The 16101-nt window shown below is 35.5% G+C and overlaps 1 protein-coding gene across 3 annotated transcripts in view; it reads right to left on the bottom strand.

Annotated features, from left to right (window-relative positions):
• The window catches only part of RNF128 (ring finger protein 128), a 79855-nt gene continuing 63754 nt past the window's right edge, over window positions 1–16101 (bottom strand). For 2 of the 3 annotated variants that reach the window (XM_003365831.5, XM_001492036.5), the window contains exons 3-7: window positions 14503–14574; window positions 11437–11519; window positions 10461–10557; window positions 9479–9647; window positions 1–1560 (exon numbers count right to left, since the gene is read on the bottom strand). In XM_003365831.5, coding sequence (XP_003365879.1) covers window positions 1427–1560; window positions 9479–9647; window positions 10461–10557; window positions 11437–11519; window positions 14503–14574 — 555 coding nt within the window. In that variant the 3' untranslated portion in view covers window positions 1–1426. The remainder of the gene's footprint in view (window positions 1561–9478; window positions 9648–10460; window positions 10558–11436; window positions 11520–14502; window positions 14575–16101) is intronic. The other variant, XM_023633276.2, reaches the window with a different exon arrangement.

Raw genomic sequence — 16101 nt, 5'->3', positions numbered from 1 at the left:
TCATGCTAAAGTTTTAGTTTTTATTGACCAAACATATCAATGACCATTTACATCCAACCATTTTTCCTCCCAAACCCAAGCATATATGGAAAGTTAATATATGATAGCTAAACTAAATACCAAACTTTTATTGGAATATTTTATTTACATTTCATATTTAAAGAGAATCAATACAAATTGGAACTTATTTACAGCATTTCAAATCAGTATACAAGAATGCAATGGTTTCATCCATTCTACACTTAGCAAACAAAAATACATGTCTTTTCTGCTTTCGCCTAAATTCTGCTGAATTTTCGCTGGAAACAAAACTCTAAAACCAAAGATAAGCCACACAGAATACAAGTAAAGTGCATTTTAAATAGCTCTATTTAACTTTGGTGGATGAAGTTTCAAACTTTATATTAAGGCACCTGGAATTCTCCCCACCCCCCCCCCCAATTCTTTTTCAAACACCAAGAAAATGCATTCACGAAATTTATAGCTACATGGACAGAATTTTACTTTACCTAGTGTAATTTAAGCCCATTTAGGTAAAATGTAAACTCAATTTTCAAAGTCAACATTGTTTGGAGAACACTTTCTATAGACTAATTTCTGTAGACTAATTCATACACAAAGATCAATTACCAATTTTTGTGTGACTTACTCATTATCATTTTCAAATAGTATGATAATTTATACACTCTGCTTTTGAAAATCCCATAAGTAAAGTTTGAGAAATAGTTATACGGCATTTTTGTAAGGAAACTTTTTGTCTATAATCACATGTGAAATTGGTGTCACTAATATACCAATCAATCCAGTCCAGTCCATATTCTCTGATAAACTATGCTTGACACTCACATGAAGTACATTTAGCCTAATTTTAAAAACAAGAAATAGTTAAAATGAATATTTTGCTTTAATCTTGTTCTATCAACTTAATGTAGCTTAAATAGACATTTCATGAAGTACTAGCCTAAGTTTGCATTGCTTTTTACATTACAATTCCAGATCAATATAAGCACCTGGAGAAAAACCCTGACACATATAGCCCAAGCTCAAGTAGTAGTATTTTTAATTAAGATACTATCACAAAATAAAGTGATTACAGCTACTCCACATTTTAAAAGCAACCATGTTTTTTATAAGAAAATTGTTATAAATGAAAAACATGACTACTTGAAGAGAGTTTTAAATGTTTAAAAATGTTGCTATCACTATTGAGAGGAAACTTGCCTATGAAAAACATTATAATGAGTTTTTGGAAAAAAGTTAATAGGTTAAATATTTTAAGCCATTTAACTATAGCATAATATTAGTCATCTCAGCACTTTCAATATCATCCTTACTTTATTGTTTATCCAGTTCATTAATAGTAAACTAGGCCCTGATTGGCAGTTCTGTTATTACTAAAGGTTCAAGTTTTCTATTGACACAGATTTTATGATTTAATTTCTCGAACAGCGTTATCTTGATCAGGAGTTTCATCTTCTTCAAAGGTTGGGTTGTCAACATGAGGAACAACATCCACTGCCACAGAATTTGCTTCATGGTTTACCAGCTGAAGATTTTCATCTTTAAAAAAAATGACAATTTTAGGATGATTTCACCTCTCTCTTCTTTAAGACAAAATTCAACACTCATATCTAAGAAGGCTGTCTTGTCTAATTCCATCATACTCGGATTATTCCACTCATTCCCTGTTTGTTTAATAATTATACGGTTTATGCTATACTTACTAAAGCACATATGACATTATTATATTGATCTACAATTACTCTTTTTCTGATTCACATGTGTGTTTACTTCTACCTAGATTATAGCCTCCTTAAGAGCAAAAGTTATGTCTTCTGCTTCTTCTCTGTCCTAAACATAACAGTTCTTAAACTTGGCTTCCCATTTCAATCACTTGGGCGCTTTAAAAAATTACCTATGCTTTTTCATATGCATAGATAGATAGACAGACTAAAAAAAAAAAACCCAACCAGGAAGTTGGGGGGAGTTCCCAAAATGGAATACAAACAGTAACAAATGAACATAATTATATTATGAATAAAATATATAACCATCCTGAAAAGAGTGGGGAAGAAAAGAACTAATGTAAGTAACTTTGGAAAACAGTATTTTGACTATATCCTAGAGGCTAAAAACAAAGGGAACTACACTAGTTAGTGAAATTGTTTTTCACAGGAGTGTGAGTTAGCAATGTTGAAATTACTTTGTGTATTCTAGGATTGAACAAATAAGTAAATATATTGTGGATAATGAGAGCCAGGTTTCTCACTGTTAGAGAAAGGAGTTGCAAATAAGGAAAGGGGAGGGCTAGAATAAACTCTGTGGTGTTAGACTGGAATCAGATGTATTAGTATGAGCTCACTGTTTCTCAGACAGACAGAAAGACAGACATATAGACAGACAGATAGATAGATAGATAGATAGATAGATAGACAGATATAGAGGTGTGTGGATATTTGTGTGAGTACATACACATACTTCTAACCTTTAGTCATTGAAAGGGCTAATAGCAATGACACCCCAACAGCAATGAGCATACCTAGTGCCCAGATCTTGTTTTCAAAGTACTGTTCTCCAATAAATGGCCCCCCTGAAGAAATTGCTGATTCTAGGGCAAGGGCAGGGCGAGAGCAAAATTAACTTAGATTCTAGCCTAGGGGTGAGCAAACAACAGACTGCAAGTCAACTGCACAGATAAGAGTAGTTTTCACATTTTTAAAAGGTTGTAAGACAAACAAAGCAAAGAAGAAAAAATGCAACAAAGACTTATGGCCTTCAGAGCCCAAAATATTTACTATCTGGCCCTTTACAGAAAAAGTTTGACAATCCCTGGCCTAGGACATCTTGTGGTGCCACAAAATAAGGCAGTGCTCAAAAAACTGAGGGGCCATGTTGAAAGAAAACAAAAACCAACTTGAGGGAGCTCCCAATGACCAAATCTAGGATGATCTAAACAATAAAAGTCACCAGAGGGGCCAGCCCTGTAGCTGAGTGGTTAAGTTCGCGTGATCTGCTTCAGTAGCCCAGGGTTTCACCAGTTTGGATCCTGGGTGCAGACGTAGCACCACTCATCAAGCCATGCTGAGGCGGCGTCCCACATAGCAGAAGCAGAAGGACGTATAACTAGAATATATAACTACATACTGGGGGGCTTTGGGGAGAAGAAGAAGAAAAGAAAAAGACTGGCAACAGATGTTAGCTCAGGGCCAATCTTTAAAAAAAAAACATGAGAATAATATTGTAGAATAGAAGAAATATCTATGAGTCCATACTATTATAAATAAATAATTTAATAAATAAATGGAGAAAGGATAGCTCTTCCTTAAAATAGAAGCTTAATTAATGTAGAAAAAAGGATGGAAATAGAAAATCATCACTTGGCACACACTTCAGTAATAATTATTGCAAACAAGCATCAGTGATGCTAAAATTAGTGGGTAAAAGTATGATGAAAAATAGGATATTTGCATAGTCTCCAACTGTCTCTCTATAAGGTAATTAATAATTATAAAGGGAAAAATAGTAACTTTAAAAGGAGAAGCTTACCAGACACCACCTTAACCAAGTGAGCAAAGTTAAAATCATCAGTAATAAAACATGGACACCATGTGCCTCATTATATGATGTGAGGCAGAGAAGGGTACATCATCATTTCTGTGGTATTTTTGCCAGAAATAGGGAATGGACAATGAATTTAATCACTAGGAAACAGCAGATAAGTCCAAATTGGAGGATATTCTACAAAACAACTGACCAGTAGTTTTCAAAAGCGTCAGGGTCATGAAAGACAAAGATTAAAGAACAGTCACAGATTAGAGACTAGGAAGACATGACAATTAAATGCAATATGGACCTTTTAACAAATTGGGTATAGAGGGAATATACCCAAAGACAACAAAAGCCATATATGACAAACCCACAGCTAACATCACACTCAAGGGTGAAAAGCTGAAAGCTCTTCCTTTAAAATCAGAAATAAGACAAGGGTACCTGGTCTCGCTACTCCTATTCAACGTAATACTGGAAGTCCTAGTCAGAGCAATTAGTCAAGAAAAAGAAATCAAAGGCTTCTAAATTGGAAGGGAAGAAGTAAAACTCTGTTTCCAGATGACATGACCTCATTATATAGAGAAAATGCTAACAACTCGACCAAAAGACTGTTAAACTAATAAATGCATTCAGTACATTTGCAGCATACAAAATCAACATATAAAAATCAGTTGCATTTCTGTACACTAATAATGAAATATCTGAAAGAGAAATAAACAATCTCATTTAAAGCAGCATCAAAAACAATAAAATACTTATGCATAAATTTAACCAAGGAGGTAAAAGATCTGTTCTGAAAACTATAAGACACTGATGAAAGATATGGAAGAAGATACAAATAAACTGAAAGATATCCTGTGTTCGTGGATCAGAAGAATTAATATTGTTAAAATGTCCATATACCCAAAGACATCTGTAGATTCAATGCAATCTCTATCAAACTTCCAATAGCATTTTTCACAGAAATAGAAAAAAAAATCCAAAAATTCATATGGAACCACAAAAGACTCCAGATATCCAAAGCAATCCTAAGAACAACAAAGCAGGAGGCATCACACTTCCTGATTTCAAAGTATACTACAAAGCTATCATAATCAAAATAATATGGTACTGGCATAAAAACAGACACATAGATCAATGGAACAGAACTGAGAGCCTAGAAGTAAACCCAAGCATATGTGGTCGACTAATATTTGACAAGGGAGTCAAAAACATTCAATGGAGAAAAGATAGTCTTTTCTACAAATGGCCTTGGATAATCTGGATATTCACATGCAATAGAATGAAACTGGATCCCTTACTGGACATCTTACACCACTCACAAAAATGAACTCAAAATGGATTAAGGGCTTAAACATAAGACCTGAAACCATAAAATTCCTAGAAGAAAACATAGGGGAAAAGCTCCTTGACATTGGTCTTGGCAATGATTTTTTGGATATGACATCAAAAGCAGAAGTAACAAAAGCAAAAATCAAAAAGTGGGACAACGTCAAACTAAAAAGCATCACAAAAGAAACAATCAAGAGAATGAAGAGGCAGCCCACAGAATGGGAGAAAATATATGCAAATCACATATGAGATAAGGGGCTAATATACAAAATATATAGGGAACTCATACAACTCAATAGCAAAAAAACTGAATAATCCAATTAAAAAATGGGCAGAGGAACTGAATAGATATTTTTCCAAAGAATACATACAAATGGCCAACATGTACATAAAAAGACGCTCAACATGACTAATCATCAGGGAAATGCAAATCAAAACCACAGTGAGATACCTCCACACACTTGTTAGAATAGCTACTATCAAAAAGACAAGAGATAGGGGCTGGCCTGGTGGTGCTGTTAAGTTTGCACTTTCTGCTTCAGTGGCCTGGGGTCCACCAGTTCAGATCCTGGGTGCGGACGTGACACTGCTCACCAAGCCATGCTGTGGTAGGCGTCCCACATATAAAGTAGAGGAAGATGGGCAGGGATGTTAGCTCAGGGCCAGTCTTCCTCAGCAAAAAGAGGAGGATTGGTAGATGTTAGCTCAGGGCTGATCTTCCTCAAAAAACAAAAAAAAAGATGAGAGATAAATGTTGGCAAGGACGTGGAGAAAAGGGAACGCTTGTGCACTGCTGGTGGGAATGTAAATTGATGCAGTCACTATGGAAAACAGAATGGAGGATCCTCAAAAAATTAAAAATAGAACCACCATATGATCCAGCAATCTCCATTAGTGGGTATTTATCCGAAGGAGATGCAATCACCATCTTAAAGAGATATCTGCACCTCCATGTTCACTGCAGCATTATTCACAATAGCCAAACAGAGAAACAACATAAGTGTCCATTGACAGATGAATGGATTCAGAAAATGTGATGTGGTTAAGTTCACGCACTCCACTTTGGCAGCCTGGGTTAACAGGTTCAGATCCTGGGCGTGGACCTACACACCACTCATCAACCCATGCTGTGGTGGTGTCCCACATGCAAAAAATAGAAGAAGATGGGCACAGATGTTAGCTCAGGGACAATTTTCCTCAAGCAAAAAGGAAGATTGGCAATAGATGCTAGTTTAGGGCACCAATCTTCCTCACCAAAAAAAAAAAAGTAGTAAAAAAGTAATGTGTGTATGTATATATATATGTATATATATGTGTGTGTGTATATACATATATATGTGTGTGTATATATATGTATATATAAAATGGAATATTATTCAGCAAGGAGAAAGAAGGAAATCCTGCCATTTGCAATAACATGGATGACCCTTGAAGGCCTTGTGCTAAGTGAAATAAGTCAGACAGAAAAAGACAAATACTGTATGATCTCACTTATATGTGGAATCTAAAAAAAAAATTAAAATTAAAAAAAAAGGCAAACTTATACAAACAGAGAGTAGAATGGTAGCTTCCAGGGGCTAGGAGTGTGAGAGAAATGGGGAAATGTTGGTCAAAGGGTACAAATTCCCAGTTATAGGATGAATAAGTTCTGGGGCTTAATGTACAGCATGATGACTATAGTTACCAAGAGTGTATTGTATACTTGAAAGCTGCTAAGAGAGTAGATCTTAAATGTTCTCACCACATACACACACACACACAAATTTTAATTATGCAAGCTGATGGATTTGTTAACTAACCTTACTGTGGTAATCATTTTGCAATATATACGTGATTCAAATCATCATGTTGTACACCTTAAACTTACACAATGTTATATGTCAAGTATATCTCAATAAAGCTGGAAAAAAAAAGAGAAGAAAGGAAATGCAATGTGGGATCCTAGGAGAGAAACAGGACATTAGTGGGTCAATTGGTGAAATTTGAGTAAGATCTGTAGCCTAGTTAATAATATTTTGCCAGTTCATTTCCTGGTTTTGATAATTGTATATGGTTATATAAGATGTTAACATTTGGAGAAGTTGGGGGAAGGGTATAGGGCATTCTTTGTATTATTTTTGAAACTTTTTTTCAGTCAGCCTGAAATTATTTCAAAATTAAAATTAAAAAAATTAAAAATACCTGTGCTTGCGCCCCACCCCTCATGGATTCTGATTCAACCATTCTAAGGTAGAGCCCGGGCATCAGTAATGTTTGAAGTTTCTCCGGGTGATTCTAATGTGCAGCTAAGGTTAAGAACTGGGGCCCTTATGCAGTGGTTCTGAAGGTGTGGTCCCTGGACCAGCAGTATCAGTATCACCTGCGAACTTCTTAGAAATGAAAATTCTCAGGCCCTACCCCAGACCTACTGAGTCAGAAACTGGTGGCGGCCCCTCTGTTTTAACAAGCCCTCCAGGTGACTTGATATATGGTTATGTTTGAAAATCAGTGCTCTAATAGAACTTAGCACAAGGATGGGACACACACACATAAACAAATCAACTGTATGTTTACAAAGTTATTTAAATCAACTATCGCCATAATAATCAATGCTTAATAGGAAAGATACCCAAATTAGTAATACATAATCTTAAATAAAATTAAATCTATTCTGTGTGGTCATTCATTCAATACTTCTTTGAGTATCTACTATGTGGCAGGCTGTGCTAGGTGCTGAGTATACAACAATGAATAAGACACTGTCCCTACCCAAACGAACTTTTAAAAGTTTTAATCCAATTCAGTGCAGTAAGTGCAATGATAGAAGTTCTATGGAAGCAGACAGTAGAGCCACACATGCGAGTCAATGGAGGCTTCTCAAAGAGGGGCGAGTTGTAAAGGAGGAACGAGATTTAGAATGGGCTCCCCCAATTTCTTGGGGGAAGAAGAGCGGAAGGAATGGGCAGAGAGAAGATAGTGGCTCAGACTAAGACTGTGGAATTAAGGCTGTAAATTAAGGGCTGGATTAAAGAAGAAGGATATTGCATCAATAGGAAAGGGGAAAGAGAAGAATCTGGGACCTCCCTAGTTTCTGGTTTGAGGTACCTGGGTGGGTATTAGTACTATTCATCCAGATAAAGAACACTGGAGGAAGAATGTGGATCATCATTTCATTTGCTTCTCAAATTCTCATTTGCTTCTCAAAAATTTTTCTGCTTACCACCCTCCTCCCCAAGAAGAAGAGAACACAAAAAAGTAGGTTGGAACTTTTAAAAATAAGCCTAGCAATAAACTGAATTGTCCTGTACGCTCTCCTTTATCTTTACTGGATTCTATTACCACACAGCAATGGGAACAAAAAATCATCTGGGGCAAACAGACAATGATTCTCTATTATAGGTAGAATAATCCACAGACTGCTAAGATTTTTATGACTACTTTGTGCTCTAGGACGTCTGAAGATTAGATTACAAGAAATATGAGGTTTGTTTTTGCATGATAATATTCTTTGTGATTTCTTCAGAAATGGTATCTATAGCACTGATAAGCCTACAGAGTACAAAGGTTTATGTCACATGAAGCTGAAACTTTCACAAGTCATCATGACATTTAGTTTTCCTTCTACTTTTATGCCAGAACTAGGTTATCTCAAAATGAGGACTGAGAAAAAACTATCAAACCAAGAAAAACCATGAAAAGGGTGGAAGTTAAAGACAGGAAAAATAATTCGTATAGGGGTTTTCTCTTTCTAAGGAAAAAGGTAACAGAATTCCCTAAAATTTCTCCACAGGTATGACATTACCAAGTTGCAATGCTGATTCACGTGAATTTTTTTTTTTTAAGATTTTATTTTTTCCTTTTTCTCCCCAAAGCCCCCCGGTACATAGTTGTATATTCTTCATTGTGGGTTCTTCTAGTTGTGGCATGTGGGACGCTGCCTCAGCGTGGTCTGACGCGCAGTGCCATGTCCGCGCCCAGGATTCGAACCAACGAAACACTGGGCCGCCTGCAGCGGAGCGCGCGAACTTAACCACTCGGCCACGGGGCCAGCCCCTGATTCACGTGAATTTTGAAAATAGTATTTTCAATTTTAGTTTCCATGGTTTGTTCATTTCATGGTAAATAATCAACAGGCGGCAGCACATATCATTCTTAAGCACAGTTTCCAAACTGTGCAAAGGATGAGTTCCTGAAAAGTTGTGTATAAATCAAGCTTTTGTAAATTGAATTCTATTTGATCATTTCAGGACTCCTTTAGTTTAGTTTCTGATTGATCTGCAATAAACAACGGCTTCTAAAGTTTAAAGTTTCTCTTTAGCCTCTGTAAGTTAATAAGCTAACACATAAATGCATCAGAGAGAAGCTTTCCAACAAAATTTTTCTTCTGTGAATAGTCCCCACTCCTGATGCATTTCATCTGTTTCAGGTACATTTGAATATGTGTATACTAAGTTAAGGTAGGGGTGCCTCTTGCATTGCATCGTTATTACTAGAAAAAACCTGGAATGTGTTAAGGGATGAATGGAACAAATGCTAAAAAGCAGGAGTACTCTGCTGGGCATATGATCCACAATGGATCATTTGTGGAGCACTCATTGCCTCTCAGAATGGTGCTTACTTGCTGACTGCACGTGCTCCTCCAAAGGCGGTTCATCTGCTCCCTGAACTGAAGCATATCCAGATGACGCAGTCTCACTGCGATTATCTTCTTCATGAGGGGAGGCACTATTGGATGTTTCATTGGATACAGGGACTTGTAAAGACACTGATCCATCTTCAACATCCACCTTTGGAAAGCATTTGAACAAATTAAAAGACTCTCATAGTGCATGCTTTTCCTTGACATATCATTACAAAGTTTCTTCATAGGCGATATTAGAGCAATGCTTCTTAACCTTTCAAACCTGTAATCCCTTTTGATGATCACAAAAATCTCCTGCTGGTCTCAGCCAGAGCAGTTGGAGTATCTGGGTCCACCAATGGGGTGAAAGATGTTATAGGCAGACTGCCTTCACATTTGACATGTTTATCTGGGTGATCCCAGCACTTCATAATATAATGCCTGGTACAAGGAAGGCACTAAAAAAAAAATTAATGCTGTCCCCTAGGGGAATTGAGAATCACTGTCATCTACGTATCTCTTCAAGTCACGAAGATTTTGTTGAGCTCAACCTTCTGTTGTGTGTCTTGTGAAATAGGTAGTTTTTTTCATTTACCAAATATAATTATAATTTAATATCTATTGCGCTTTCTCAAACTATACATGCTCATTTAATTACAAGTGTGGTTGCTATGCAATAGTAAGAGAGTAAAAAACAGCAAGGGGTATCAGAAGCCAGTTGGTAGTTTATATGGCTATCACTTCACATTCTGACCAAACAATCAGTACATTTGAGGAGAGGGAGGAAGAAGGAAAATGGAGGTGGTCCAACATGGCACCTCACTGTCACTATGATGTAAACAGTTCCAATTTTCAGTATAAACTGTAAGTCTGGTACATTACACAGCTAAAAAATAAGGATGTTATTTTCCTGAAGGCCCACCTACATAAATAACAGACTGCTTAAGTTCCTTCATGTAAATAGTTTAGCAATGTTTACCTCAATTCCCAAAGCTTTGAGTATATCACATTTGCACATGGGGCAAGTCCTGTGTTCTAGCAGCCAAGGGTCAACACATGTCTTATGGAAAATATGGCTAATGAAGGAAAAAACACATAATTTAGTTATCAGTTGTAAAGCAGTGGCTCTACTTTGCCTAATATATTGACAAGTTACCCCGTAATTTTACTTAGTCTTTGAATATGCCTTTTTTCTTTTAAACACACTATTACAGCATAAATACTAAGAAGGAGCCACAGAAACAAAATTTGGAAATTTCATAATACTATACTTTTAAATATAAAAGCCTCATTACCCTAACTTAAAAAAGAAACTATTTTCAATACTAATTACTTGAAAAATGGCTAAGATGCTACCTGAACTAAGACTTTGTTCAGTATTTCAGATCTTAATCGTGTTGTCATTCTCTAACTATAAAATGGCACAGTTCATCATTCTCAATAATATAGTACAATAAAGTACAGAGTACAACATAATGCTGATTCCTTAGGCAATGTGATACGTTCCAAGAAAAAACTATTTACTACCTAAAAGACAGTGTTAAGAACAACTTTTAGGAGACAGATAATAAAGAACTAGGAATGAAGACTTCCAAGTAGGTGCTCATAAGTTTATTTTATTTTTTCCCCAATAGGATTATTAGAATGACCTTAAATTAAATAAGTAAATAATTGAATTTAAATTAAATTAAATACCTATATAAAATTATGGTGCTAAGTTCTCAGTTTCATATAGAACTACTTTCCAAACTGTGCCAGATTATGGGAACTTTAGACTTATACCAATTTCAATGATATTAAAAAATAAAGCATTCACCTATATTTAAATGAGAACAATTTACAAATATACACTCTCTTTACATCAATGTGGGAACATTCAAAATAGTTTCCCCCATTACAATTATTTTTGTAAATCAGCTATTCTTACCGATGATATAAAAGAAAATCAAACTTACTTGCAGGTTAAAATGCGCACCAAATCATTTGGTTTATATAGTTCAATGCACACGGCACAACTATCTCCATCAGGGCCAATTTCCTATGAGCAAATAGTTATTGTTACTCCGATGGATAAGAAAAGTACATTAAAGTACAGAGCAAGATCAGAATATACACATATTTAAATTGCATAAATTCCTACAGTAGGAGGAACATCATATCACTAAATGACTACGTTTCAATAAGTGATTTAAAATTATTCAGACTTAACTGGAATCTAAAAAAACAGTCAAACTTATAGAAACAGAGAGTAGAAAAGTGGTTGCCAGGGGCAGGGGGATGGGGGGAACAGGGCAAGGTTGGTAAAAGGGTACAAACTTTCAGTTATAAGATGAATAAGGTCTGAGGATCTAACGTAAAATATGGTGACTATAGTTGATAACATTGTATTGTATAACTGAAATTTGAAAATAAAATAATTTAGATTTAGAAAAGGTAAAAGAATAAAGTCAACCAAAAGAGCAGTACAAAGAGAAACTTGTAGCACTGATTTAAACTGTTTTTCCTGGTTTTAGAATTCACAAATGCCATTTCTACAAGTTCTATAGCTATGTTTTCCCATTAAGAAAAATTAAGGTATAATCCACATGCAGCAAAATTCACTCTTTTTAGTACACGAACATGCAGTCACTTAATCCCCACCACAATCAAGATATAGAATAGTTCTATTACCCCAAGAAATTCCTCTGTACCCCTTTGTAGTTAACCCCTCCTCTCACCTCCACTCTCTGGCAACTACTGATCTGTTTTCAGTTCCTATAATTTTGGCTCTTCCAGAATGTCATATAAATGGAATTGTGCACTATCTAGCCTTTGAGTGTGGCTTCTTTCACTTAACATAATGCATTTGAGATTCATCCATGTTGCTGGATCTATCAGTAGGGTCCCCTCCTTTTTATTGCTAAATAGTATTCCAGAATATAGATATACCACAATTGTTTATCCATTCACCAGTTGAAGGACATTTGGGTTCTTTCCAGTTTTTGGTAATTATGAATAAAGCTGCTAGGAACAATTGCATACATGTTTTTATGTGAACATATTTTTTTCCTGTAGGGTAAATATCTAGTAGTAAGATTGCTGGGTTGTTTGAAAAGTATATATTTGACTTCATAAAGAACTGCCAAACTGTTTTCCAAACTGCCTGTACACTGCATTCTCATCAGCAAATGTATGAGAGTTCTAGTTGTTCCGCATCTTAGTCAGCTCTTGGTATCGTCAGTATTTGTTTTAGTCATTCTAATGAATGTGCTGTAGTATCTCATTGTGGTTTCAATTTGCATTTCCCTAATGACTAATAATGTTGAGCATCTTTTTATGTGTTTTTTTGCTATCCATATATATTGTTTGGTAAAATGTCTTTTTTGCCCATTTTTCATTAGGTTGTTTTCTTACTGTTGAGTCTGGAGAGTTTTTAATATATTCTGAATACAGTTTATCAGATATGTGATTTGTAAATATTTTCTCCCAGTATACGGCTTGTAATTTCATTCTCTTAACAGCATCTTTCAAAGAGCAAAAATTCTTAACTTTGATAAAGTTAAATTTCTCATTTTTTTCTTTAATGGACTTGTTTTCCTGTCATACCTAAGTAATCTCTGCCTACCTCAATTCACGAAGATAGCTTTCTCCAAAGTTTTCTTCTAAAAATTTCACAGTTCTAGGTTTTGTATTTAGGTCTGTGGTCCATTTTGAGCTAATTTTTACAGAGGGTATATGATGTATGGCTTGAGGTTCATTTTTTTGCATATAGATATCCAATCATTACATATAGAAAGCCAACAATTGGCTATCCTTTCTTCATTGAATTGCCTTTGCACCTTTGTTGAAAATCAATTGATCATTTACGTGTGGGTCTATTTCTGGAGTCTTCTGTTCCATTGATCTAAAGGTCTATCCTTTCTCCAGTACCACAATATCTTGACTACTGTAGCTTGAAAATAATTCTGCAAATGAGGTAATGTGAGCAATCCAAATTTGTTCTTCTTTATCAAAATTATTTTGGTTGCTCTAGTTCTTTGGCTTTTCCACGTAAACTTACAACCAACTTGTTGATTTATACAAAAGTTACCACTAGGATTTTAATTAAAACTGCATTGAATCTATAGATTATAGATTGGCGGAATTGACAACTCGATAAGTGAGTCTTCTGCCCTATGAACATGATGTCTCTCTCCATTTATCTATTCTTTGATTTCTTTCTTTCTTTGGTGTTTTACAATTTTCAGCATATAGATCTTGCACATATTTTGTAAGATTGATACCTAAGTATTTAATGGTTTTGATGCTATTATAGATGGTATTTTTTATTCCAATAAATTCTATAGCTATTTTTGATACTTGTTTTACATATCAGTGGTAGCTTTCAACTGTCCTAAATCTGAAAATGGATGTTCAATTAAAGTTGTACTGAAGCATTGTATTAGTTTCCTGTTATTGCTGTAACAAATTACCGTAATTTAGTGGCTTAAAATAATACGAATTTATTCTCTTATTGTTCTGGAAATCAGAAGTCTAAAAATCAAGGTATTGGCAGTGCTGTGCTCCTTTGAAGGCTTCAGGGGAGAATCCTTTTCCTTATCTTTTCCAGCTTCTAGAGGCTGTCTGCATTCCTTGGCTTATGGCCCCTTTCTTGCATCACTCAACCTCTTGCTTCCATCGTTGCATCTCCTACTATACTAAGTCAAATCTCCCTCTTCCTTCCTTCTATAATGACACTGTGATTAAATTTAGGACCCACCCAGATAATCCAGGATAATCTCCCCATCTCAAGATCCTTAACTTAATCACAACTGCAGTCTTTTTTTGCCATATAAGGTGACATTCATAGGTTCCACGGATTAGGACCTAGATATCTTTCGGAGCCATTATTCAGCCTACCTCCAGCATCAAACAGATTTTTAAAAAGGCAGTAAGATTCATAAGTTCCAAGGAAAAGCATACTTTGGAAGAACACTTAGCTTTAATAATGGCTTGCTAAGCATTGCTTTAAAACAAATAGCATTTAAAAGTCATAAATGCACCTTGTCTCCTTGTTTCAGTGTGCGCAGTTGAAGCCTTCCAATAGCCTTTTTAGCATCTGCCTTTAATTGTCTCTGTAATAAAAAAACAGCAGGTATTAGAAAACCTATTTTAAAAGAAATACAATGCAAAAGGTGGAAAGGATTAATAAATATTTATTAGGTACAATCAATGCATAAATGAATTTTAAAAGATGAAATTTAATTAACCATAATAAATGTCCCATTTATCTGATATCACGCAGGATTTTTCAAATCACTGAAACTTGTCACTTAATGTATTTCCCTACCTTCTTAAACAGCATCCTTGTGCTACAATGGTAAAGCTACCTGTTCCTATTCCGAATGGATTCAGATGCTATGAATTTTCAAAGCAATTTCCTATTTTCAAGATCAGAAGACCTTAAAGTGCATCTTTTCCAATTTCTTTTTTGAATCATGTCTTATTTGGTAGAAAGTCCACAGGATCTGGATTCAAATGGACCTAGATTCAAAATCTGACTTTAATTCTGGACAAATCATTTAATTCTTTGAGTTTTTTACTCATCTATAAAATGAGGATGATACCAACCCTTACAGTGTTATTTGGTATTATGGGAAAAAAAGCTATTTGTAACCATTACTGCCTTATAAGGAGGATGGATCCTGAAAGCGAGAGTAGTAGGCTATTTTTTACTTTTTCACTGAGCTAATACTTAGATGGGTCTGGATATGCAAAGGAAAGCCCAAGGCTCATTTAGGAAATAAGCCTTTCCTAAAATATTTTACATAATTGAATCAGCAGCGCAGTTGGGGTATAGGGAGAAATCAAAGATGTGAGGGAAAGATGAGAAAGAGAGTAATCAATGAGAGACTGTCCCTCCAAGTGGGGTGAACTGGCCAGAGGAAAAAAATCCCAGGTGGTATGAGATGTTAATTTGAAGTTATTTGTGATGCTGCAACTAAATCCTTCCTTCCCCTTTAGTAAAATCGACCATATACACAAATGCCTCAAGTGAATATAATCTATGCCTAAACTGGAGAAGAGGCTAGGTTTCACACTTTGAGTGGATGCTGTGTGGAATACAGAATAAGCATGTACAACATGGCAAGACGATAAGCAATCTTCCAATTTGAACTGTAAAATGAACAAACAATAGAAATTCAGCAAAAAGGAGGCCCTCAGAGCTAGAGGTCATTGTGAGAATGTAAACAGCCTCTTCATTGCCCTATATGTACCCTCTGTCCATCCCCAGCAGAGAGACCCCCCACCTGACACCAAGGTTATGTGAAAATTAGAGACAATGTAAGTAAAGTATCCAGAATAATGTCTGGCATATAATAGACACTCAATAAAATGTTTATTAAATGAAAATATAAAGTACTATTCATCAATAAGCATAACGGGTTCTTGTAACATGTTTATACACATCTGTGGCAAATATGCTCTGGAAGGGAATAATCTATGAGTATAGATAGGTGAGGAAATTCCTTAATACCCAAACCTGTTTCCTATATCAGACATCATTTTGTGAACGGTATTCAGCTTAATGCCAAGGAGATTACAAGCCAAACTATTTCTTTGCTTTCAGAGTTGGTTAGTGTCAGTTCTACCAAAGCACA

The sequence above is a fragment of the Equus caballus genome, chromosome X, assembly GCF_041296265.1.
Source record: "Equus caballus isolate H_3958 breed thoroughbred chromosome X, TB-T2T, whole genome shotgun sequence".
Taxonomy (NCBI): Eukaryota; Metazoa; Chordata; class Mammalia; order Perissodactyla; family Equidae; genus Equus; species Equus caballus.
The sequence above is the reverse complement of the archived record's forward strand: the minus strand, read 5'-3'. Positions and strand labels throughout refer to the sequence as shown.